The sequence below is a fragment of the Bos grunniens genome, chromosome 24 (genome assembly GCF_055505025.1).
Source record: "Bos grunniens cultivar Pamir isolate PY7600 chromosome 24, Bosgru_T2T1.0, whole genome shotgun sequence".
Classification (NCBI taxonomy): Eukaryota; Metazoa; Chordata; class Mammalia; order Artiodactyla; family Bovidae; genus Bos; species Bos grunniens.
The window spans coordinates 25451608-25477668 of NC_141188.1; the positions used below are offsets into that span (position 1 = coordinate 25451608).

Sequence of the window (26061 nt, forward strand, 5' to 3'; positions counted from 1 at the left end):
TTATTGAGTCCATCTTTGCATGAAATGTTCCTTTGGTATCTCTGATTTTCTTGAAGAGATCTCTAGTCTTTCCCATTCTGTTGTTTTCCTCTATTTCTTTGCATTGATTGCTGAAGAAGGCTTTCTTATCTCTTCTTGCTATTGTTTGGTACTCTTCATTCAGATGTTTATATCTTTCCTTTTCTCCTTTGCTTTTCGCTTCTCTTCTGTTCACAGATACTTGTAAGGCCTCCCCAGACAGCCATTTTGCTTTTTTGCATTTCTTTTCCATAGGGATGGTCTTGATCCCTGTTTCCTGTACAGTGTCATGAACCTCATTCCATAGTTCATCAGGCACTCTATCTATCAGATCTAGGCCCTTAAATCTATTTCTCACTTCCACTGTATAATCATAAGGGATTTGATTTAGGTCATACCTGAATGGTCTAGTGGTTTTCCCTACTTTCTTCAGTTTAAGTCTGAATTTGGCAATAAGGAGTTCATGGTCTGAGCCACAGTCAGCTCCTGGTCTTGTTTTTGCTGACTGTATAGAGCTTCTCCATCTTTGGCTGCAAATAATATAATCAATCTGATTTCAGTGTTGACCATCTGGTGATGTCCATATATAGAGTCTTCTCTTGTGCTGTTGGAAGAGGGTGTTTGTTATGACCAGTGCATTTTCTTGGCAAAACTCTATTAGTCTTTGCCCTGCTTCATTCCGTATTCCAAGGCCAAATTTGCCGGTTACTCCAGGTGTTTCTTGACTTCCTACTTTTGCATTCCAGTCTCCTGTAATGAAAAGGACATCTTTTTTGGGCGTTAGTTCATAAGGTCTTGTAGGTCTTCATAGAACTGTTCAACTTCAGTTTCTTCAGCATTACCGATTGGGGCATAGACTTGGATTACTGTGATATTGAATGGTTTGCCTTGGAAACAAATAGAGATCATTCTGTCATTTTTGAGATTGCATCCAAGTACTGCATTTCGGACTCTTTTGTTGACCATGATGGCCACTCCATTTCTTCTGAGGGATTCCTGCCCGCAGTAGGAGATATAATGGTCATCTGAGTTAAATTCACCCATTCCAGTCCATTTCAGTTCACTGAATCCTAGAATGTCGACATTCACTCTTGCCATCTCTTGTTTGACCACTTCCAATTTGCCTTGATTCATGGACATGACATTCCAGGTTCCTATACAATATTGCTCTTTACAGCATTGGACCTTGCTTCTATCACCAGTCACATCCACAGCTGGGTATTGTTTTTGCTTTGGCTCCATCCCTTCATTCTTTCTCAAGTTATTTGTCCACTGATCTCCAGTAGCATATTGGGCACCTACCAGCCTGGGGAGTTCATCTTTCAGTGTCCATCTTTTTGCCTTTTCATACTGTTCATGGGGTTCTCAAGGCAAGAATACTGAAGTGGTTTGCCATTCCCTTCTCCAAAAGAATAATAATAAAGGAAATAATGGAATACCAATGGCAAGATTAATGAAGAACACAGAGAAAATATATGAGTAAATCCAATTAGAAATGCAGATGGTATCTAAAAATGGAGCAGTGATTAATAATAAGGAAGATATACAGAACAAATGCCTTAGAGTATTATTGAAACCTTGATGAACTGGATAAATTAACAGAAAAAAAATGGACTGATGAATAGATAGCCAAATATACATATAGCCATTAAAGGAAAGATATTGACTTAATAAATAAAAATCCTTTCTTGCAAAACACACACGTGCATGCATACGTACATACTAGGGCAATAAAACTTTACATGCAATTTCAAACTTCCACAAAATCATAGAGAACAGAAATTAAAGAAACTACAACAGATACAAGATGCTAGCATAAATTGTAAGGCAAATTAGATGAATACAGTACAAATATGCAAAATTACAGGCCAAAATCATGAGCATATATGCAAAGTATCCTCAGTGAATCCGACACCAAAACCCACCAAGAAGTTTATTTTAAAAAAGATGGAAAGATCCCCAAGCTAGCCAACTGAAGTTTATTCCAAGAGTTCAAGGTTAGGGTAACCTTAGAAACTTAATGATATAATGAGGAAATCTTTTATATAGTTTCTCTAAAATTGTCCTAGTCTGTTAATCGACATTTAATTTAATTTATAATTTGTTTCTATTTTATTTAAAAGAAATTTCCGTATGTACCATTTCAGATATTTTTATATGGAACAAAAGTTTTTTATCCATTTATTCAAATTCCCATTTCTATTGTTTGAGAACGTTTTGTCATTTCTTCCTATAGGCCGTGCTATACTCAAGGTAGGTCTGTCACTAGATCTGTGCATCTTTGTTTGTCTTAATTTTGCTGTGTGAGATCATTCTGATTTCACTATAAGATTTATTTTTGTGGATAAACATTATTTCTTATATTAATATTGATTTTTATGAGTTATTATTTTTATAATTTCAAGTGATTTTTGTAGTTTAATCCCTTTGATGGTGAATGAAGGAATACTAAAATAATTTAAGGACCTCCCAGGCTGCCCAAGAGTTTAGACTCTGCACTTCCACTGCAGGGAGCATGGGTTCCATCTGTGATAGGGGAACTAGGATCCTGCATGCCACATGGCATGGTCAAAACATAAAAATAAAAAACAAGTAATTTCTGAAACTAAAATATTTAATCAGTTCAGTTCAGTTGTTCAGTTACGTCCGACTCTTTGCGACCCCATGGACTGCAGCATGCTAAGCCTCCCTGTCCATCACCAACTCCCGGAGTTTACTCAAACTCATGTCCTTTGAGTTGGTGATGCCATCCAACTATCTCATCCTCTATGGTCCCCTTCTCCTCCTTCCTTCAATCTTTCCTAGCATCAGGGTCTTTTCAAGTGAGTCAGTTCTTCACATCAGGTGGCCAAGTATTGGAGTTTCAGCTTCAACATCAGCCCTTCCAATGAACATTAAGGATTTCCTTTAAGGATGGACTGGTTGGATCTCCTTGCAGTCCAAGGGACTATCAAGAGTCTTCTCCAACACCACAGTTCAAAAGCATCAATTCTTTGGCACTCAGCTTTCTTTATAGTCCAACTCTCACTTCCATACATGGCTACTGGAAAAACCATAGCCTTGACTATACGGACCTTTGTTGGCAAAGTAATGCCTCTGCTTTTTTATATTCATATTTCATATCTACTATCAAACAAAGATGTCCTTCTGGAGCTTTTGTTTTAAATTTAGATTTTCTTTTTGTCCTTTCACCGTATGTCTAGAACATGAGGCCTATTTGAGAGATATAATAGAACTACGATGGCACTTTGAAGATAAAACTCGTCAACGAAAACATCTGGAAGAGCAAAAGGAGAAATTAGCAGAAACTAATTCAAAGCTTAAAGCAGACATAGACTATATGATTAAACAGCACCCTCTACTGCTTGCAAAGCGAGACCACGAACTTATATCTCTGAGGGAATATTACCAGAAAAAATTTGAGGTAAGTGAATAAAGAAATGGCTGTACATTTTACAGATTGTTTCTTAATTATAAGATTTCAGCTCTAAGAAGTTAACATACGTTGAAAGGTTCCATTCTCATTGAAAATTGGCCTACTATTTATCTTTTAAAGAAATTATCAATCAATACAGTTGATTGATATTCATTTAAAGTGTGTCTTCTTACCTTACGTTTAAACTTAAAAATATTAATTGTATTTAGTCTGTCTACTAATATGATTTTGGAGGTATTAAACAATGTGGTATTCAGTTCAGTTCAGTTCAGTCGCTCAGTTGTGTCCGACTCCTTGCGACCCCATGAATTTGAAGCTATAAATTGAACTGAGAAAGAATGGAAGTATACTATATCAGTAAACTTCATTCCTGATGAAAACAAAAAACCTACATGTAAAGTCTTTTTAATGATTAACATTTAATCTCCTCTTGTGGGATCATATCATAGAAAAATAAATTATTTCTCATGGCTACTAAATGGACAAATTTAATTTTGTATCATGTTTGTTCTTGATCATTTAAAGTTAGTAAATTAAGTCATTAAATGTCTCCTATACTTGTTCCATTTTCCTTCATCATTCTCCAAAAGATAACCTCATCATGAACTTCTGTTTCCAGCCAAAATTTGAACAATTTTATACACACATATACATCTTATATACACTACATACTGTTTATCAAACATTCTGTAACTTTCTGTAATGTTTTTTGTTTGCTGTGTGCTTAGTTGTTCAGTCATGTATGACTCTCTGTGACCCCGGGGACTGTAGTCTGCCAGGCTTCTCCTACTGGCAGGGTATAGCCTTCCAGGCTCCTCTGTCCAAGGGAATTCTCTTGGTGTGAATACTGGAGTAGGTTGCCATGCCCTTCTACAGGGAACTTTCCCAACCCAGGGATCAAACCCAGGTCTCCCATGTTGCAGGCGGATTCTTTATCATCTGAGCCACCAGAGAAGCCCGAGAATACTGGAGTGGGTAACCTATCCTTTCTCCAGAGGATCTTCCCGACCCAGGAATCAAGCCAGTGTCTCCTACATTGCAGGTGGATTCTTTACCAGCTGAGCTATTTATTTTTTAATCTGACGTTATTCTGGAGCTCCAGCTACTATCGATATACACAGATTTAGTCCATTCATTTTACTTTCCAATTCCACCAAATAGATATCTCTGGTCTTGTGTGTTATTTCCCATATTTAGCTACAGTGCTGATTTGACTATAAACAATAAGAAGCCCTGATCATGTTCCTTTTTGTGCATGTGAATTTTTCTTGGCTACATGTCTAGTGGAGTATTTACTGAGTCCTGGGTTATATACACTTTCAACTTCATTAGTTAAAATCACACTGCTCTCCAGAGTGTCTTTGACAGTTTATATTCTTAAAGTAGTAGCAGTGCTGGAGATGTCCCATTTATCTACTATAAACAAGGGTTCTAGCAGTATCCTTTTTTTAATCATAATAGACCCCTTATTTAATACTGGACAGGGAAGCCTGACATGCTGTAGTCCATGGGGTCGCAAAAAGTTGGAAACAACTAAGTGACTGAACAAAAAACAACAAGTAGCCCCCGTTAGTTGGATGGCAGTGTGTCAGGGTAAAGGTCATTTCTCAATTTGCCTTTACTCATGATATTTCTAATGCGATGCACGTAGTGGTTATACAGGGTTTTTCTGGGAAAGCTTTTTGAAATGGACTGACTCAGTCAGAAGCCACACCCTTTTGTATTCAGCCATTTTGTAAACTTACAGCAACCCCGATATGACAGCTGCAGTTCTGACGTACATTTTATAGCACAGGGCAACCTTGAGAATGGAGGCCAGTATCCACGATGGCTGAATAGAAAGGCAGAAGAAGCCGTGTATCCATTTCTGGGAGAAAAAAAGAAACTGAAGTCTTGTTCATTTGACTTATTTCTCCTACAAACAAAGCCAATCCTAACTGTTACACCTTACATTTTTGTCAAGGTTTTGTTGTGACACTTTAAATTTTGTCAGTAGGTGTGTGAATTGGTATCCCTAAAGTAATTTTAGTGTGTTTCTCCCTGATAGTGGACATAGATATGCCTAGGGAGGGAAAGCACAGTTGTTGAAGATCACACTTGCGAATGGGTTCAGTTCAGTTCACTCAAGAGTCGTGTCCAACTCTTTGCGACCCCATGGACTGCCACACGCCAGGCTTCCCTGTCTATCATGAACTCCCGGAGCTCACTCAAACTCATGTCCATTGAGTCAATGATGCCATCAACCATCTCATCCTCTGTTGTCCCCTTCTCCTCCTGCCTTCAAACTTTTCCAGGATCAGGGTCTTTTCCAATGAGTCAGTTCTTCACATCAGGTGGCCAAAGTATTGGAGTTTTAGCTTCAGCATCAGTCCTTCCAATAAATATTCAGGACTGATTTCCTTGAGGACTGACTGCTTGGATCTCCTTGCAGTCCAAGGGACTCTCAAGAGTCTCCTCCAACACCAAGGTTCAAAGGCATCAATTCTTCAGTGTTCAGATTTCTTTATGGTCCAACACTCACACATCCATACACGGCTACTGGAAAAACCATAGCTTTGACTAGACGGACCTTTTGTTGGCAAAAGTAATGTCTCTGCTTTGCTATCTAGGATGGTCATAGCTTTTCTTCCAAGGAGCAAGCGTGTTTTAATTTTATGGCTGCAGTCATCATCTGCAGTGATTTTGGACCCCAGGAAAATAAAGTCGGTCACTATTTCCATTGTTTCCCCATTTACTTGCCATGAAGTGATGGGACTGGATGCCATGATCTTAGTTTTTGAAAGTTGAGTTTTAAGCCAACTTTTTCACTCTCCACTTTCACTTTCATCAAGAGGCTCTTTAGTTCCTCTTCACTTTCTGCAATAAGGGTAGTGTCATCTGCAAATCTGAGGTTATTGATATTTCTCCCGGCAATACTGATTCCAGCTTGTGCTTCATCCAGCCCAGCATTTTGCTTGATGTATTCTGCATATAAGTTAAATAAGCAGGGTGACAGTATACAGCTTTGACGTATTCCTTTCCCAATTTGGAACCAGTTCATTGTTCCATGTCCAGTTATAACTGTTGCTTCTTGACCTGCATACAGATTTCTCAGGCGGCAGGTAAGGTGATCTGGTATTCTAATCGCTTGAAGAATTTTCCACAGATTTTTGTGATCTAGGCAGTCAAAGGCTTTGGCATAATCAATAAAGCAGAAGTAGATGGATGTTTTTGGAATTCTCTTGATTTTCTTATGATCCAATGGATATTGAGAATTTGATCTCTGGTTCCTCTGCTTTTTCTAAATCCAGCTTGAACATCTGGAAGTTCTCTGTTCACGTACTGTTGAAGCCAGGCTTGGAGAATTTTGGGCATTACTTTGCTAGTGTGTGAGATGAGTATAATTGTGTGGTAGTTTGAACATTCTTTGGCATTGCCCTTCTTTGGGACTGGAATGAAAACTGACCTTGTCCAGTCTTGTGACCACTGATGATTTTTCCAAATTTGCTGGCAATATTGAGTGCAGCACTGTTGCAGCATCATCTTTTCAGATTTGAAATAGCTCAACTGGAATTTAATCACCTCCACTAGCTTTGTTCATAGTGATGCTTCCTAAGGCCCTCTTGACTTTGCATTCCAGGATATCTGGCTCTAGGTGAGTGATCACACCTTCATGGTTTTCTGGGTCATGAAGATCTTTGTTGTATAGTTCTTCTGTGTATTCTTGCCACCTCTTCTAAATATCATCTGCTTCTGTTAGGTCCGTACCATTTCTGTCCTTTATCGTGCTCATCTTTGCATGAAATGTCCCCTTGGTATCTCTAATTTTCTTGAAGAGTTCTCTAGTCTTTTCCATTCTATTGTTTTCCTCTACTTCTTTGCACTGACCACTGAGGAAGTCTTTCTTATCTCTCCTTGCTATTCTTTGGAATTTTGCATTCAAATGGGTATATCTTTACTTTTCTCCTTTGCCCTTTGTGTCTCTTCTTTTCTCAGCTATTTGTAAGGCCTCCTCAGACAACCATTTTGCCTTTTTGCATTTCTTTTTCTTGCAGATGGTCTTGATCACTGCCTCCTATATAGTGTCACGAACCTCTGGCCATAGTTCTTCAGGCACTCTGTCTATCAGATTTAATCCCTTGAATCTATTTGTCAGTTTCACTGTATCATCCTAAGTGTTTTGATATATTCATACCTGAATGGTCTAGTGGTTTTCCCTACTGTCTTCAATTTAAGTCTGAACTTTGCAATTAGAAGTTCATGATCTGAGCCACAGTCAGCTCCCAATCTTGTTTTTGTTGATTATAGAGCTTCTCCATCTTTGGCTGCAAAGAATATAATCAATCTAAATTCGGTATTGACCATCTGGTGAATGGGAGGAAAATTTAAAAATATATTCTTGCAGATCAAGAAAATAGTAACCTTTGTGTAGAGATTATCAGTGGTGCTCTGATGGTTGATATTTTCTGTAAACTTGACTGGGCCAGGATGCTCAGGTTTTGATCAGATATTATTCTAGGTGTTTTGTGAAGTTTTTTATCTTTTTGGATGAGATTAACATTTAAATCAATAATCTTTTAATAAAGTAGATAGGCAAGAAAAATAAATAAAAGGATCTAGACTGGAAAAGAAGTAAAATTATTTGCAGAAGACACATTCTTCTATATAGAAAATTGGAAAGAATTCACAAAACAAACTATAGAGTAAAAACAAGTTTAATGAAGTTGTAGATTCAATCTCAATACAAAACTCAGTTTTATTTTCATATACTAGTTGTGAAGAATACAAAAATGGAGTTAAGAAAACAGTTTTCTTTGATAAAATATGAATAAATTTAACCAATAAGCTGAAAGACTTGTTCACTAAAAACTATAATGTTTTGCTGAAATCAATTAAATTAGACTTAAATGAACAGAAAAGTAACCCATGTTCACAGATTTGACTTTATATTGTTTAGATGTCAGTAGTACCCATAGCTATCTTCAGATTAAATGGAGTTTCTGACAGAGTCTCAAAGAGCTTTTTGCAGAAATGGGAAAGCCTGTTCTAACATTCATTTAAAGTTGTAGGAGGTCGCAAATAGCCAAAACAGTCTTGAAAAGGAAGGACACCTTTGAGGACTCACAGCTTCTGATTTCAAAACTAACTACAAAGCTTTAAGAAGCAAAAATGAGTGTCATTTAATAAATACAGGAAAGTAGTTCAGTGGAGTAGTGTTGAGATTCTAGAAATAAACCAATATATCTGTGGTTAGTTGATTTTGACAAGGGTGCCGAGACCAATTGTTGAAATGAGTAGTCTCTTCAATACATGGTAATGGGACATTGGATATCCACATGCATTCAAAGAGTAAAGTTGGACCTCTGCTTCCTAGCACATACAAAAATTAATTTAAAATGGATCATAACTTTACACATAACAACTAAAACTATAAAACTCTTAAAAGGAAAGTGAAGTCACTCGGTCGTGTCTGACTCTTTGCGACCCCTTAGACTGTAGCCTACCAGGCTCCTCCATCCATGGGATTTTCCAGGCAATAGTACTGGAGTGGATTGCCATTTCCTTCTCCAGGGGATCTTCCCAACCCGGGGCTCAAACCCAGGTCTCCCGCATTGTAGACAGATGCTTTACCGTCTGAGCCACTTAAAAGGAAACTTGTGGATAAATCTTTATGACCTAGAATTTGAGAATGAATTTAGATATGACACTAAAAGCATAAGCAACATTAGAGAAACTGGACTTCATCAAAATTAAAACCTTTTGTACAGCTAGGTACACTATCAAAAAGGTAAAAAAACAACCTACAGAATGAGAGAAAATATTGCAAATTATATATAATTTTATTTTAATGTATGTACTAGTTATATATTAATTTTGTACTAATATATACTTATTATATAGTAATATTATATTAATATATACTAATTCTATATTAATATATCTTCCTACAGATTTGTAGTAAGTTTTAAAATCAGAAAGTGTGAGTTCTCTAAGGTGCCCTTCCTTTTCAAGACTGTTCTGGCTACCTGAGGACGCCCCTGCAATTTCGTATGAATGTTAAAATAGGCTTTTCCATTTCTGCAAAGAGCTTTTTGAGACTTCATCAGAGGTTGCATTTCATCTGAAGATAGCTTTGGGTACTACCGACACCTTAAAAACATGTAGTACCCAGAATATATGAAGAACTTTTATAATTCAACAGCTAAAAAAGATAAACACCCCATTTTAAAATGGACAAAAGACTTAAGTAGATGTATCTCTGAAAGACAGAAATGAGCAGCAAACACATGAAATGACAGATGCTCAACATCATTAGCCATCAGGAAAATTCAAACCAAAACCACAATGATGTAACTACTCATGCCCATTAGGATGCGATTAAAAATAGAGTGCAAAATAACCAGTTTGGGTGAGGATGTAGAGAAACTTGAACCATTGTACTTTGCTGAACGTAAAATGGTGCAGCCACTGTAGAAAACAGCTTGGTGTTTCCTAAAAAAGTAAAATAGAATTAACATATGCTTTAGCAACTCCAAGCCAAGATATATACCCCTAAAGAATTGAAAACTGATGTTAAAAAACAAAACCTTGTGCAGAAATGTGCTTACCAGCACTGTCTACAATAGACAAAAAGCAAAATCATTCCAGTGCCCATCAATTGATGTATGACTAAACAAAATGTGATATAACCATACCATGGAGTAATAGTCAGTCATAAAAAGAATGAAATACTGGTACAGATCATAACATGGATAAACTTCAAAACATTATGCTAAATAAATAAGCCAGACACAAAAGATCGCATATTATATGATTTCATTTACCTGAAATATCCAGAATAGGTAAATCCATAAAGACAGAAAGCAAATTAGATTGCTAGGGGCTCGGGGAAGTGTAAGATAGAGTTTTGCTTGTAATAAAGCTTTGCTTTTTCTGTTTTATTCCGCTGTCTTGACTGAGACCTTAGCTAGAGGCCTGCTGAAGTAACCCAGCTACTTAAATAATGCAAGACCTCTTGTCAATGTGCTTGAGCCTCAGTACATTGCAAACCAACCTCAGTGGCTTAAGGTGACTTTCAGATTCTACAAGCAGCTTAATCACATAACACAGTGGAGCCACAGAAATATTGTTAACATCAATGTAGAGAGTATCCATGTGGGACAGCTGAACCACTCCCACAATGAGCCAGCCAAGGAGCTTTCCATATGAATTTGCCTCATACGATATAAGCAAAACCCCCGAACCTGAGATCACCCCAGCAATACCTACAGGACAGATTGGATACAGGGAGTTATTTCTTGCTTTTCTTCCTTTCATGGTGTAAATTTCCTGAGCTCTGTGTTTGCTTATCTTATCATCTTGGTATAATCCTTGCTCTCTGCTTGACTGTATAGCCCTGCATTCCTGTGCCTAAAGGAAAATCTTGTAGTTTACTAAAATCTGTGCTATTCTAAAAATTAATGTGAACATAAAGAACACTATTGCATAGGAACCTGGAATGTTAGGTCCATGAATCAAGGTAAATTGGAAGTGGTCAAACAGGAGATGGCAAGAGTGAACATCAACATTTTAGGAATCAGCGAACTAAAATGGACTGGAATGGGTGAATTTAACTCAGATGACCATTATATTTACTCCTGTGGGCAAGAATCCCTTAGAAGAAATAGAGTAGCCCTCATAGTCAACAGAAGAATCCTAAATACTGTACTTGAGTGCAGTCTCAAAAATGACAGAATGATCTCTGTTCATTTCCAAGCCAAACCATTCAATATCACAGTAATCCAAGTCTATGCCCCAACCACTAATGCCAAAGAACCTGAATTTAAACTGTTCTATGATGACCTATAGGACTTTCTAGAACTAACACCAAAAAAGATGCCCTTGTCATCATAGTGAACTGGAACGCAAAAGTAGGAAGTCAAGAGATACCTGGAGTAACAGGCAAGTTTGGCCTTGGAGTACAAAATGAAGCAGGGCAAAGGCTGACAGAGTTTTGCCAAGAGAATGCACTGGTCATAGCAAAGACCCTCTTCCAACAACACAAGATATGAATCTACACGTAGACATCACCAGATGGTTAATACCAAAATCAGATTGATTATATTCTTTGTAGTCAAGGATGGAGAAGCTATATACAGTCAGCAAAAACAAGACCAGGAGCTGACTGTGGCACAGACCATGAACTCCTTATTGCCAAATTCAGACTTCAATTGAAGGAAGTAGGGTAAACCACTAGACCATTCAGGTATGAAATATATCAAATCACTTAGGATTATACAGTGAAAGTGACAAACAGATTCAAGGAATTAGATCTGACAGAGTGCCTTAAGAAATATGGCCAGAGTTTTGTGACATTGTATAGTAGGCAGTGATCAAAACCGTCTGCAAGAAAAAGAAATGCAAAAAGGCAAAATGGTTGTCTGAGGAGGGCTTGCAAAGAGAAAAGAAGAGAAAGCTAAAGGCAAAGGAGAAAAGGAAAGATATACCCATTTGAATGCAAAATTCCAAAGACTAGCAAGGAGAGATAAGAAAGACTTCCTCAGTGGTCAGTGCAAAGAAATAGAAGAAAACAATAGAATGGGAAAGACTTGAGAACTCTCCAAGAAAATTAGAGATACCAAGGGAACATTTCATGCAAAGATGAGCACGATAAAAGACAGAAATGGTATGGACCTAACAGAAGCAGATGATATTTAGAAGAGGTGGCAAGAATACACAGAAGTATACAACAAAGATCTTCATGACCCAGAAAACCATGAAGGTGTGATCACTCACCTAGAGCCAGATATCCTGGAATGCAAAGTCAAGAGGGCCTTAGGAAGCATCACTATGAACAAAGCTAGTGGAGGTAATCGAATTCCAGTTGAGGTATTTAAAATCATTAAAAGATGATGCTGTTAAAGTGCCATATACAATATGCCAGCAAATTTGGAAAACTCATCAGTGGCTACAGGACTGGAATAGGTCAGTTTTCTCATTCAACCCAAAGAAAGGCAATGCCAAAGAATGTTCAAATTACCACACAATTACACTCATCTCACACGCTAGCAAAGTAATACTCAAAATTCTCCAAGCCTGGCTTCAACAGTACGTGAACAGAGCAATTCTAAATGTTCATGCTGGATTTAGAAAAGGCAGAGGTACCAGAGTCAAATTGCCAACATCCATTGGATCATAGAAAAACAGGAGAATTCCAGAAAAACATCTACTTCTGCTTTATTGACTACGCCAAAGCCTTTGACTGTCTAGATCACAACAAACTGTGGAAAATTCTTCAAGAGATGGGAATACCAGATCACATTACCTGCCTCCAGAGAAGTCCGTATGCAGGTCAAGAAGCAACCATTAAAACTGGATGTAGAACAACGAACTGGTTCCAAACTGGGAAAGGAATACATCCAGGCTTTATATTGTCACACTCTTTATTTAAGATATAAGCAGAGTACATCATGCAAATTGCCAGACTGGATGAAGCACAAGCTGGAATCAAGATTGCCAGGAGAAATATCAATAACCTCAGGTATGCAGATGACACCACCCTTATGGCAGAAAGGAACAAGGAACTAAAGTGCCTCTTGATGAAAGTGAAAGAGGAAAGTGAAAAGCTGGCTTAAAACTCAACATTCAAAAAACTAATATCATGGCATCTGATCCCATCACTTCATGGCAAATAGATGGTGAAACAATGGAAACAGTGACAGACTTTATTTTCTTGGACTCCAAAATCACTGCAGATGATGACTGCAGCTGTGAAATTAAAAGATGCTTGCTCCTTGAGAGAAAAGAAATGACCATCCTAGACAGCATATTAAAAACCAGAGATATTACTTTGCCTACAAAGGTCTATCTAGTCAAAGGTATGGTTTTTCCAGCAGTCATGTATGGATGTGAGAACTGTAGTACAAAAAAAGCTGAGCACCAAATAATTGATGCTTTTGAACTGTGGTGTTGGAGGAAACTCTTGAGAGTCCCTTGGACTTGCAAGTATATCCAAGCAGTCCATCCTAAAGGAAATCAGTCCTGAATATTCTTTGGATGGAGTGATGCTAAAGATGAAGCTTCAACACTTTGGCCACCTGATGCAAAGAACGTACTCATTGGAAAAGACCCTGATACTGGGAAAGATTGAGGGCAGGAGGAGAAGGGGATGACAGAGAATGAGATGGTTGGATGGCATTACTGACTCAATGGACGTGAGTTTGAGTAAACTCTGGGAGTTTGTGATGAATAGGGAAGCCTGGCATGCTGCAGTCCATGGGGTAGCAAAGAGTCAGACACGATTGAATGACTCAACTGAACTGAAGGACAGTTTTGCCTCCCTGTTGGCTCAGATGATAAAGAATTTGACTGCAATGTGGGAGACCCGGGTTTGATCTCTAGGTCAGGATCATCCTCTGGAGAAGGGCATGGCAACCCACTCCAGCATTCTCGAGAATCCCATGGACAGAGTAGCCCTGTGGGCTATAGTCCATGGGGCCGCAAAGAGGCAGACACGTTTGAGCAACTCTCACTCACTCAACTCAAGTACAGTTTTATTTCCTTCTGTTCATAATCTGTATACATTTTGCTGTATTGCTTTTAATAAGGCTTGGTCCTTTCTTGGCCAAGATCTCCAGTGACTGAAGTAAAGTATTAATTGCTCAGTTGTGTATGACTCTTTGGGACCCCATGCCCTCCAGATTCCTTTGTCTGTGGAATTCTCCAGGCAAGAATATTGGAGTGGGTAGCCATTTCCTTCTGCAGGGAATCTTCCTGACAGGGATTGAACCCAGGTCTCCTGCATTGCTGACTGTAAGTGGTAATATTTTGCATCATTGTCACAGTCCCGGTTTCAAAGGGGAAGCATTAAAACAATCTTTTTTATATTCAGGAAGATGTTACATCTTACTCAAGATGTTGCTAGATTTGATTTGCTAATTATTTGCTTAGGGGATTAAGTCTAAGTTCATGAATAAGAAAATAGTATAATTGTTTAATACTGTCCTTGTCAGGTTTTGTTTTTAAGGGTTTGCTAGGAGAAGGCGATGGCACCCCACTCCAGTACTCTTGCCTGGAAAATCCCATGGATGGAGGAGCCTGGCAGGCTGCAGTCCATGGGGTCGCTGAGGGTCGGACACGACTGAGCGACTTCACTTTCACTTTTCACTTTCATGCATTGGAGAAGGAAATGGCAATCCACTCCAGTGTTCTTGCCTGGAGAATCCCAGGGACTGGGGAGCCTGGTGGGCTGCCGTCTATGGGGTCTCACAGAGTCGGACACGACTGAAGTGACGCAGCAGCAGCAGCAGCAGCAGATTTAAAGGTAACTTGGGAGTATTTCTTCTTTCTCTACTATCTGGAAGAGTTTGCAAAAGACTAAGATTATTGATGGCATCTAGCTAAAGTTTTCCAGTTTTGTTTTTTGTTTGTTTTGGAAAGGTTTTTAATTACAAATTAAATTTCCTCAATAAGACTCTTCTATTTATTCCTGTGTCCATTTTGGTTATTTCTAGTTTTATAAGATTATGTCCATTTCATCAAAATTTTGTACTTTTTTTGGAACAGAGACTTTCTTAGTATTCTTTTGTTTCCTATGCTGTACTGTGCTTAATTCTTCACTTCTGTCTGACTCTTTGCAACCCCATGGACTGTAGCCCACCAGGCCCCTTTGTCCATGGGGAGTCTCCAGTTGCAAATGCCAGAGTGGGTTGCCATGCCCTCCTCCAGGGGATCTTCCTAACTCAGGGATCAAGCCCAGGTCTCCTGCATTGCAGGCAGATTCTTAACCATCTGAGCCACCAGGGAAGCCCAACAATACTACAGTGGGTAGCCTATCCTACTCCAGGAATACTTCCCAACGCAGGAATCGAACCAGAGTCTCCTGCATTGAAGGCGGATTCTTTATCAGCTGAGTTACCAGGGAAGCCTATTTTGTTTCCTATAAGTCTATAGAATATGTTGTTTAGTTGCTCAGTCGTGTCTGACTGTTTTGTAACCCCATGGACTTCAGCCCGCTGGGCTTCTATGTCCATGGGATTTTTCAGGCAAGAATACTGGAGTGGGATGCCATTTCCTACTCCAGGGAATCTTTCTGATCCAGGGATACAACCCATGTCTCCTGCAAGTCTCCTGCACTGCAGGCAGATTCTTTATTGCTTAGCCACTGGGGATATATAGTGGTCTCCTTTTTCATTCCTGGTATTTATTTGTGCCTTCTCTTTTTTTTCTCTTAAACATGACACATTTCATCCATCACCATACAGTTAACACATTTCACCCATTTGGCCTCCCCTTTCTCTCTGTTGTCTGTACCTGCATGTTTGTTTTGGTTTGGTTTGTTCACTTACTTGGATGTTTTTGTTTGTTTTTTATATTCTGCATATGAGCTAAATCATATGATATTTGTCTTTTCTCCATGTGACTTATTTCTCTTAGCAGAATACCCTCAAGGTCTTCCATGTTGTCACAAATGGCAAGATTTCTTTTTTTGTGATTGAGTAGTATGCTTTCAAACCAGTCAATCCTAAAGGAAATCAACCCTGAATATTCTTTGGAAGGACTGGTAATGAAGCTGAAGTTCCAGTACTTTGGCCACCTAATGCAAGGAACCAACTCATTAGAACAGGTCCTGATGTTGGGAAAGATTGAGGGCAAGAGGAAAAGTGGGTGATAGAGGATGAGACGGTTAGATGGCATCACTAACTCAGTGGACATGAGTTTGAGCAAACTCAGGGAGATAGTCGCTTCAGGACAGGGAAGCCTGGCGTGCTGCAGTTCATGTTGCAAAGAGTCAGATATGACTTAGTGACTGAACAACAGCAACAAGTATTCATTCTATATACCACATCTCTTTATGCATTCATTCCTTGATGGAATCTTCAATTGTGTGGCTATTATAAATAGTGGTGCAGTGAACACAAGGGTGCTTATATCTTTTCAAATTAGTGTTTTCACATAACTTGGGTTAATACCCCAAAGTGGACTAGCTGGTCATATCCTAGTCCTCTTCTTAATTTTTCGAGGTGTCTCTCTACTGTTTTCCATAGTGGCTGCACTAATTTACATTCCCACTAACAGTGCTCAGGGTTCTCTTTTTTCCACATTCTCTCAACACCTGTTATTTCATCTTTTATTTTTTTGTATATATAATAACCATCATCATGGTCATGAGGTAAAATCTCATGGTGTTAATTTTTTCATTTCCATAATACTTAGTAATGTTGAACACTTTTTCATGTATGTGCCTATTGGTCATCTGTATATCTTCTTCAGAAAAATGTGTACTGCTGTCCACCTGAAACTAATGCAACATTGTAAATCAATTATACCCTAATAAGAATTTAAAAAAGAATGTAACAAGACGACAGGACCCCCCAAAGAAGTCTATTCAGCCCTTCGGCCCATTTTTAAAAATCATGGTTGATTTACAATGTTGTATTGATTTCTGCTGTACATCAAAATGATTCAGTTAACATGTACATACATATATATTATTTTTTTTATTCTTTTCCATTATAGCTTATCACAGAATATTGAATATAGTTCCTTGTGCTATACAGTAGGACTTGTTGTTTATCCCCTTTGCCCATTTTTATTTGAGTATTTGGTTTTATTGCTGTTGACATGTATGAGTTCTTTATATATTTGGATATTAACCTCATATTGAATATATGATTTGCAAATACCTTCTCCTATTGGGTAGGTTGTCTTTTTGTTTTGTTGATGGTTTCCTTTGCTGTACAGATTATGTAATTATGTATCAGATCAGATCAGTCACTCAGTCATGTCCAACTCTTTGCGACCCCATGAATAGCAGCACGCCAGGCCTCCCTGTCCATCACCAACCCCCAGAGTTCACTCAGACTCACATCCATCGAGGCAGTGATGCCATCCAGCCATCTCATCGTCTGTCATCCCCTTCTCCTCCTGCCCCCAATCCCTCCCAGCATCAGTCTTTTCCAATGAGTCAACTCTTCTCATGAGGTGGCCAAAGTACTGGAGTTTCAGCTTTAGCATCATTCCTTCCAAAGAAATCCCAGGGCTGATCTCCTTCAGAATGGACTGGTTGGATCTCCTTGCAGTCCAAGGGACTCTCAAGAGCCTTCTCCAACACCACAGTTCAAAAGCATCAATTCTTCTGTGCTCAGCCTTCTTCACAGTCCAACTCTCACATCCATACATGTCCACAGGAAAAACAGCCTTGACTAGACGAACCTTTGTTGGCAAAGTAATGTCTCTGCTTTTCAATATGCTATCTAGGTTGGTTATAACTTTCTTTCCAAGGAGTAAGCATCTTTTAATTTCATGGCTGTAGTCACCATCTGTAGTGATTTTGGAGCCCAGAAAAATACAGTCTGACACTGTTTCCACTGTTTCCCATCTATTTCCCATGAAGTGGTGGGACTAGATGCCATGATCTTCGTTTTCTGAATGCTGAGCTTTAAGCCAACTTTTTCACTCTCCACTTTCACTTTCATCAAGAGGCTTTTGAGTTCCTCTTCACTTTCTGCCATAAGGGTGGTGTCATCTGCATATCTGAGGTTATTGATATTTCTCCCGGCAATCTTGATTCCAGCTTGTGTTTCTTCCAGTCCAGCATTTCTCATGATGTACTCTGCATATAAGTTAAATAAGCAGGGTGACAATATACAGCCTTGATGTACTCCTTTTCCTATTTGGAACCAGTCTGTTGTTCCATGTCCAGTTCTAACTGTTGCTTCCTGACCTGCATACAAATTTCTCAAGAGGCAGGTCAGGTGGTCTGGTATGCCCATCTCTTTCAGAATTTTCCACAGTTTATTGTGATCCACACAGTCAAAGGCTTTGGCATAGTCAAGAAAGCAGAAATAGATGTTTTTCTGGAACTCTCTTGCTTTTTCCATGATCCAGCGGATGTTGGCAATTTGATCTCTGGTTCCTCTGCCTTTTCTAAAACCAGCTTGAACATCAGGAAGTTCATGGTTCACATATTGCTGAAGCCTGGCTTGGAGAATTTTGAGCATTACTTTACTAGCATGTGAGATGAGTGCAATTGTGCGGTAGTTTGAGCATTCTTTGGCATTGCCTTTCTTTGGGATTGGAATGAAAACTGACCTTTTCTAGTCCTGTGGCCACTGCTGAGTTTTCCCAATTTGCTGGCATATTGAGTGCAGCACTTTCACAGCATCATCTTTCAGGATTTGGAATAGCTCAACTGGAATTCTATCACCTCCACTAGCTTTGTTGGTAGTGATGCTTTCTAAGGCCCACTTGACTTCACATTCCAGGATGTCTGGCTCTAGGTCAGTGATCACACCATCGTGATTATCTGGGTCATGAAGATCTTTTTTGTACAGTTCTTCTGTGTATTCTTGCCACCTCTTCTTAATGTCTTCTGCTTCTGTTAGGTCCATACCATTTCTGTCCTTTATTGAGCCCATCTTTGCATGAAATGTTCCTTTGGTATCTCTGATTTTCTTGAAGAGATCTCTAGTCTTTCCCATTCTGTTGTTTTCCTCTATTTCTTTGCATTGATCGCTGAAGAAGGCTTTCTTATCTCTTCTTGCTATTCTTTGAAACTCTGCATTCTGATGTTTATATCTTTCCTTTTCTCCCTTGCTTTTCTCTTCCCTTCTTTTCACAGCTATTTGTAAGGCCTCCCCAGACAGCCATTATGTATACATGAACTTTAAACATGTCCACAGATGAATTACAGTTGAATACAAAGGTAAATTTTTTTAAATTTTATTTTATTTTTAAACTTTAAAATATTGTATTAGTTTTGCCAAATATTGAAATGAATTCGCCACAGGTATACCCACGTTCCCCATTTTTAAATCCATACTTTCCTATATACCAGAAACAAATCTGAAAAAAAAAAGTTTACTAAAAAATAGCATTCACTAAAGCATAAAATATAAAATATCTAGAATAAATGTAACAAATGACATGCACAGCCTCTATTAAGAAAACTATGAATATTTCTGAGAGAATTTGAGAAGTGCTATATTGATAAATGATGTTAATACCTTAAAAGGCTAAATTTTGTAAAATTCTCTCCAAAATGTTCTGTAAATTGAATGCAGTCACAAAATCTCAACAGGTCTCTTTGTGGAGCTTGACAAGCTAATTCTTCTTTTTTTTATTATTATTTTTTTAAAATTTTAAATTATTTAACTTTACAATATTGTATTGGTTTTGCCATATATCAAAATGAATCCGCCACAGGTATACCTGTGTTCCCCATCCTGAACCTTCCTCCCTCCTCCCTCCCCATACCATCCCTCTGGGTTGTCCCAGTGCACCAGCCCCAAGCATCTAGTATCGTGCATCGAACCTGGACTGGCGATTCATTTCATATATGATATTATACTTATTTCAATGCCATTCTCCCAATTCATCCCACCCTCTCCCTTTCCCACAGAGTCCAAAAGACTGTTCTATACATCAGTGTCTCTTTTGCTGTCTCGTATACAGGGTTATTGTTAGCATCTTTCTAAATTCCATATATATGCGTTAGTATACTGTATTGGTGTTTTTCTTTCTGGCTTACTTCACTCTGTATAATAGGCTCCAGTTTCATCCACCTCATTAGAACTGATTCAAATATATTATTTTTAATGGCTGAGTAATACTCCATTGTGTATATGTACCACAGCTTTCTTATCCATTCATCTGCTGATGGGCATCTAGGTTGCTTCCATGTCCTGGCTATTATAAACAGTGCTGTGATGAACATTGGGGTACATGTGTCTCTTTCAATTCTGGTTTCCTTAGTGTGTATGCCCAGCAGTGGGATTGCTAGATCATAAGGCAGTTCTATTTCCAGTCTTTTAAGGAATCTCCACACTGTTCTCCATAGTGGCTGTACTAGTTTGCATTCCCACCAATAGTGTAAGAGGGCTCCCTTTTCTCCACACCCTCTCCAGCATTTATTGGACAAGCTAATTCTAAAATGTATGTGATGTATGCATGCAGCAGAATATAATTCAGCCTTAAAAAAAGAAGGAAAACTGCCATATTTGACAGCATGGATGAACCTGGAGAGCATTATTATGCTAAGTACTAAAGAGGTCACAGATGAATACTGCATGATTCCACTTGTATAAGACATCTGTAAAAGCTACCTTCATAGAAGCAGAGAGGGTGATTGGTAGGGACTTGAGGGGAGATGGAGAGCTGCTTTTCAGTGGGTGTGAAGATTTAGTCATGCAAGATGAGGAAGTGCTAGAGATCTGCTGCCATCATAATGCCTGCAGTTTACTGCATTGTACACTTTGTTGTTGGACTCTGTGCCACCGTGGACTGTAGCCTACCAGGCTCCTCTGTATGGGATTTCCCAGGCAGGAATACTGGAGTGGGTTGCCATTTCCTTCTCCAGGGGATCTTGTACACTGAAAAATTTGTTAAAGGATAGACAATCATGTTAAATGTTCCTTTCACAATAAAACCAATACAATGAGATAAAACTGATATTAATGAAAATTGTTGCTTTATTTAGGCGCGTACTGCTTCGTGTTGATCCACCACTCGGCCCCTGGTGAAAGGACTGCTCACTACCTAGTACCTTCTTCTACTCCTCACCCTCTGGCTTTCCAACAGGACATTCTGAACGGTCGTTCCTTCCAACCACGACAGCTACAACCACTGTTTCCCTTTAGTTTGACAGAGAAACGAGAGCTAGAGAGAGAAGGGAGGTTTATGATCTCTAATAATTAATGAAAACAATAAAAATGGAATATTTTGGATCCTTGCATGAAGATAATAATGGCTATTTATGAGTGAGAAGATTATAAGTGATTTTTTCATTTTTCATTTTTTCATTGGTGTTGTATGATTTTTTACAATAAAGTATTTGACCAAAAAGAGCAAATAAAAAGTCTTAGTTTTTGTAGGCGAAAAGATAATGATTTTATTTTGGTCGTATTAAATGGGATAGTGAAGTTATCTTCTCCGGTAACTCTTGTACATCCCTAGTATTGATGCCTGTCAGGGTATATAAGAAATCTGAAACTCTGCTGTGCTAAACAATAGACTAAATAGGGAACAAAAATCAATATAAAGAATGTTTATAATCTACATCAGAACTACTCTAAAACCTTTCTCTGATCTTTCTGTGGTCTGATTATTTTAATTAGCCATTAAGTGCTTAGATTAGCATACATATTTTTATTTCTAGGTAATGGAAATATACAAACAAGTTCACGGAGAACTTCTAGAAGCCATAGACAATCTTGAAAAAGCCAAACTCAGAGTTAAACAAAACAGAATAGAAATGGAAAGGGATATTCGTGATGATGAAATAAGCATGGCTGCCTACAAGTAAGTATTTTCCACAAATGTTTTTTATGGCATTTAAAATGAAAATATTAATTAAAAATGTGATATATATTCCTGTATAAGAAATTCAGATAAAGAGAAAGGAAATTATCCAAATTTCCACATCTGTCTTATTACCAAGTTAATATATAAATTAAAATATATGTCTTTTACGTATGTTAAACTACGTGTGTATGAATTCCTAAAGCAGTATTTTTCTCTGTCATTTTAAAGCTCTTCATACATATTGCCAAATTGCCTATGGATATGCTATAATAATATATATCCCTGCTAACAATGTAAAAGAGTTACTATTTGAAAAGTATTCCAGAATGGGATAGTATAAGAATAAATTATATAGCCTTGTGTTAATTATAAACATAGCATCTCATTAATTAACTCATATTTATTTCCTTTCTAATAGCCTGGAATATTTTAAATGAACATAGATTAATTATATTTTGTGTATTATTGACTTTTTATTACATTTCTAATGTATTTGAATTTTACGACATCCATCTAGTTCTTAGTTTGGTTTAAAATTATTTATGTTTCTGTGTGATATAAAAGTCTTTATTTATTCAAACTTACAAATCATTTAGTATAGAAAAAGTCACATTCATTATGGAGCTAGAGTCAAATAAATGTTAGTAAAATAAAGAACAAATATTTATACATTATCCTGTGATCTGGATAACATGCATTTATTAAGATGTTTATATTTTCTCATATCTGATGTCTGTTTCAATATATGCTTACTTGTGTATCTTTTGCTATTTTGTTCATTGTTTTGGGATTGTTTTTATAGATTTTTTTGTCCCTTTATTCTTACCTTGTTCTCTTATAATTGATGACTATCTTTAGTGTTATGTTTGGATTTCTTTTTGCTTTTTTATGTTTCTAACCATCATAAATTTTGGTTTGTGGTTTCCCTGGGCATTTTCTATAGCCATCTATATCTTTATACTTGACTCTTAAAAGTTGCTGATCCCTTACTTCCAAAGGCTTGTAAAGAAATCTGCATATGCTCTCCCACCTCACAGTTACTGTTTTTGGTATCATATTTTCCATATAATTATTTTGTATGTTCCTTAGCTATTGATTGTGAATGTATTTTGTTATACTGCTTTTAACATTTCTAGTAACTTGTGTGTAGATGATTTCTACCTTTACTGTATGATTGCACTTAATGGGAAATAGATGGGGAAACAGGGGAAACAGTGTCAGACTTTATTTTTGGGGGGGCTCCAAAATCACTGCAGATGGTGACTGCAGCCATGAAATTAAAAGACGCTTACTCCTTGGAAGAAAAGTTATGACCAACCTAGATAGCATATTCAAAAGCAGAGACATTACTTTGCCAACAAAGGTTCATCTAGTCAAGGCTATGGTTTTTCCTGTGGTCATATATGGATGTGAGAAGTGGACTGTGAATAAGGCTGAGCGCCGAAGAATTGATGCTTTTGAATTGTGGTGTTGGAGAGAACTCTTGAGAGTCCCTTGGACTGCAAGGAGATCCAACCAGTCCATTCTGAAGGAGATCAGCCCTGGGATTTCTTTGGAAGGAATGATGCTAAAGCTGAAACTCCAGTACTTGGCCACCTCATGCGAAGAGTTGACTCATTGGAAAAGACTCTGATGCTGGGAGGGATTGGGGGCAGGAAGAGAAAGGGACGACAGAGGATGAGATGGCTGGATGGCATCACTGACTTGATGGATGTGAGTCTGGGTGAACTCAGGGAGTTGGTGATGGACAGGGAGGCCTGGCGTGCTGCGATTCATGGGGTCACAAAGAGTCGGACGCGACTGAGCTACTGAACTGAACTGAATTCCCTTTTTCATTTTGTAATTTTTATGTATTTAATTGTGGCCTTTTCTTTTTTGCTTAGAAAAGTTACTTTTACAAATCTTTCAAGGCTGGTTTGTGATACTGAACTCTTTTAGGCTTGGTTTTCTATCTGTTCATCCAATCTGAATGAGAGCCTTGCTCAGTATTTTTTATTGTAGTTTTTTCTTTCATCACTTTAAATATATCATGCCACTCCTTCTGGCCTGTGAAGTTTCTATTGAAAAGTCACCTGATAGCCTTATGGGAGTTGCCTTATATGTTATTTGTTGCTTTTCCCTTGTTGCTTTTTAATATTTTCTCTATATGGGCTTCCTAGATGGCTCAGTGGTAAAGAATTCCCTTGACAATGCAGGAGGCATGGGATCGATCTCTGGGTTGTGGAGATCTCCTGGAGAAGGAAATGACAACCTACTCAAGTATTCTTGCCTGTAAAAATTCCATGGACAGAGGAGCCTGGCAAACTATAGCCCATGGGGTCATAAAAGAATCAGACATAATTTAGTGATTAAATAACAACTTGATCTTAAATTTTTACAGTTTTAATTACAGTGTGTCTTGGTGTGTTTCTTTTTGAGTTAATCCTGTTTGGTACTTTCTTTGATTCCTGGAGTTGGATGTCTGTTTCATTTTTCATGGTTGGGAGGTTTTCAGCTATTATTTATTCAAATATGTTCTCAGCATCTTTCTCTTTTCTCCTTCCAGAACACCTATAATGTGAATATTAGTGCACTTGGTATTGTTTCAGAGGTCTATAAAATTGTTCTCATTTCTTCTCATTCTTTTTTTCTTTTTTCTGTTCACCACCAGTGATTTCCACTCCTTTGTATTCTAGCTCACTGACCCACACCTCTGTATCATTTAGACATTTATTGATTCATTCTGGTATATTTTGCATTTCCATTTATGTATTTTTCATCTCAGTTTGGTTGTGCTTTAGATTTTCTCTCTTTTCAAAACTTCTAACTTCTTGCTCTGTGTATCCATTCTTCTTCCAAGTTTTTTGACCATCTTTACAGTCACTACTTTTAACTCCTTCTGAGATAGATTGCCTAGCTCCACTTCACTTAGTTCTTCATTTGGGATTTTATCTTGTTCCATGTTTGGAATATATTCTTCTGTCTCCTCATTTTCCCTAAATTGCTGTTTGTTTGTTTTTCTGTGTATCTGGTAGGTTGGTTACATTTCCTGACTTTGTAGAAGTGACCTTTTGTGTATATCTTATGCATCCCAGTAGCACACTCCCCTCTCATCACCCAAACTAAGTGCTCTAGGGGATTTCCCTATGAAGGGTGGGTCCTTCTGCTGTGGTGGGCTGCTTGTTTTGGGCACTCTGATAAGCTTTTTTGGGCCCCTCTCTGATGGGTTGGCAAGTTCTGCCTTGTGTGGAGGGTGATGACTGCTAGTTGCTGAGACTGGGTCATGAGGTCACTGACTATGGAAACTCAGGGATTCCTGGGCTAGTGCATGTTCACTGGTGGGTAGAATCACAGTCCAAAAGTTGTTCTCTGGTTGTTGCCTGCCCACAGGTGGGTGGAGCCAGGTCTTGGGCTTAGTTCCAGCCTACCAATGGGCAGAGCTAGATTGTGGAGTCTGGTTGCAGGACCCAGGGATCACAGAGCTGGTGTTAGATCACTGGTGGAAGCAGTGGTGACTGACACAGTTGAGCATGGGGCCTAGGGTATCCTCAAGCTTGTGTTGGTCTCCTAATAGGCAGGGCCAGGGTCCAGTTGGTTCCAGGACAAGTTTTGGGCTGCTGATGGGCAGGCTAGGTCTACATGATGCTGGGTCTTGACTTGCTTGAGTCTGATGTCTACTCTGTGGTGAATGAGGCTGGTCCAGAGGCTAGAGCAGGCTCCTTGGAGGGCAGGACCAGGGCCCTGGGGATTCTGGGACTTGTGTCTGTCCACTAGTGTTAAAGTTGGGTCCTAGGCCTTCTGGAAGGCAGAGCCATTTCCAGAGGTGGCTGAGGGCTCAGGGGTCTTAGGCGGCTATCTCCTGATGGATGAAACTGTGTCCCTGACCAGTTAGATGATTGTCCTGAACTGTCTCAGGATTCCACAATGGTAGTTGCTAGTACCAGTGTCCACATGGTAGATGGAGCTCTCCAAATTGCTGCCATCCCTGTCTTTGCTCCTAGGGTGGGCTGCAGTTGCCTCCTGCTCCTCTGTGAGTCTCTCTAAGATTAGCATGTAGGTCTGGCCTAGGATCCTTTCAAATTACTGTTCATGCCCTGGATCCCACAGTGTGTGAGGTTTTGTGTGTGCCATTTAAGAGTGAAATCTGCATTTCTCTCAATTCTCTGGGACTCCCAAAGGTCAGCCCCCTCAGCCTTCCAAGCCAAATGCTCTGGGAAGTTCGTCTTCCTGGTGCAGGACTCCCAGGCTGAGGAGGTTGATGGGGGGCTCAGACCTGTTATTCTTTTAGGAGAATCTCTGAAATGTAATTATGCTCCAGTTTGTGGGACAGCCTCCCAGGAGTATGATAACTGACTCTATCACTAGAC

At 38.7% G+C, this 26061-nt stretch overlaps 1 protein-coding gene across 1 annotated transcript in view; it reads left to right on the forward strand.

The window, feature by feature from the left end:
• The window catches only part of CCDC178 (coiled-coil domain containing 178), a 63125-nt gene that overhangs the window by 13082 nt on the left and 23982 nt on the right, over window positions 1–26061 (forward strand). Inside the window, exons 5-7 of the mRNA XM_086372363.1 lie at window positions 3222–3442; window positions 21570–21712; window positions 25873–26034. Coding sequence (XP_086228489.1) covers window positions 3222–3442; window positions 21570–21712; window positions 25873–26034 — 526 coding nt within the window. The remainder of the gene's footprint in view (window positions 1–3221; window positions 3443–21569; window positions 21713–25872; window positions 26035–26061) is intronic.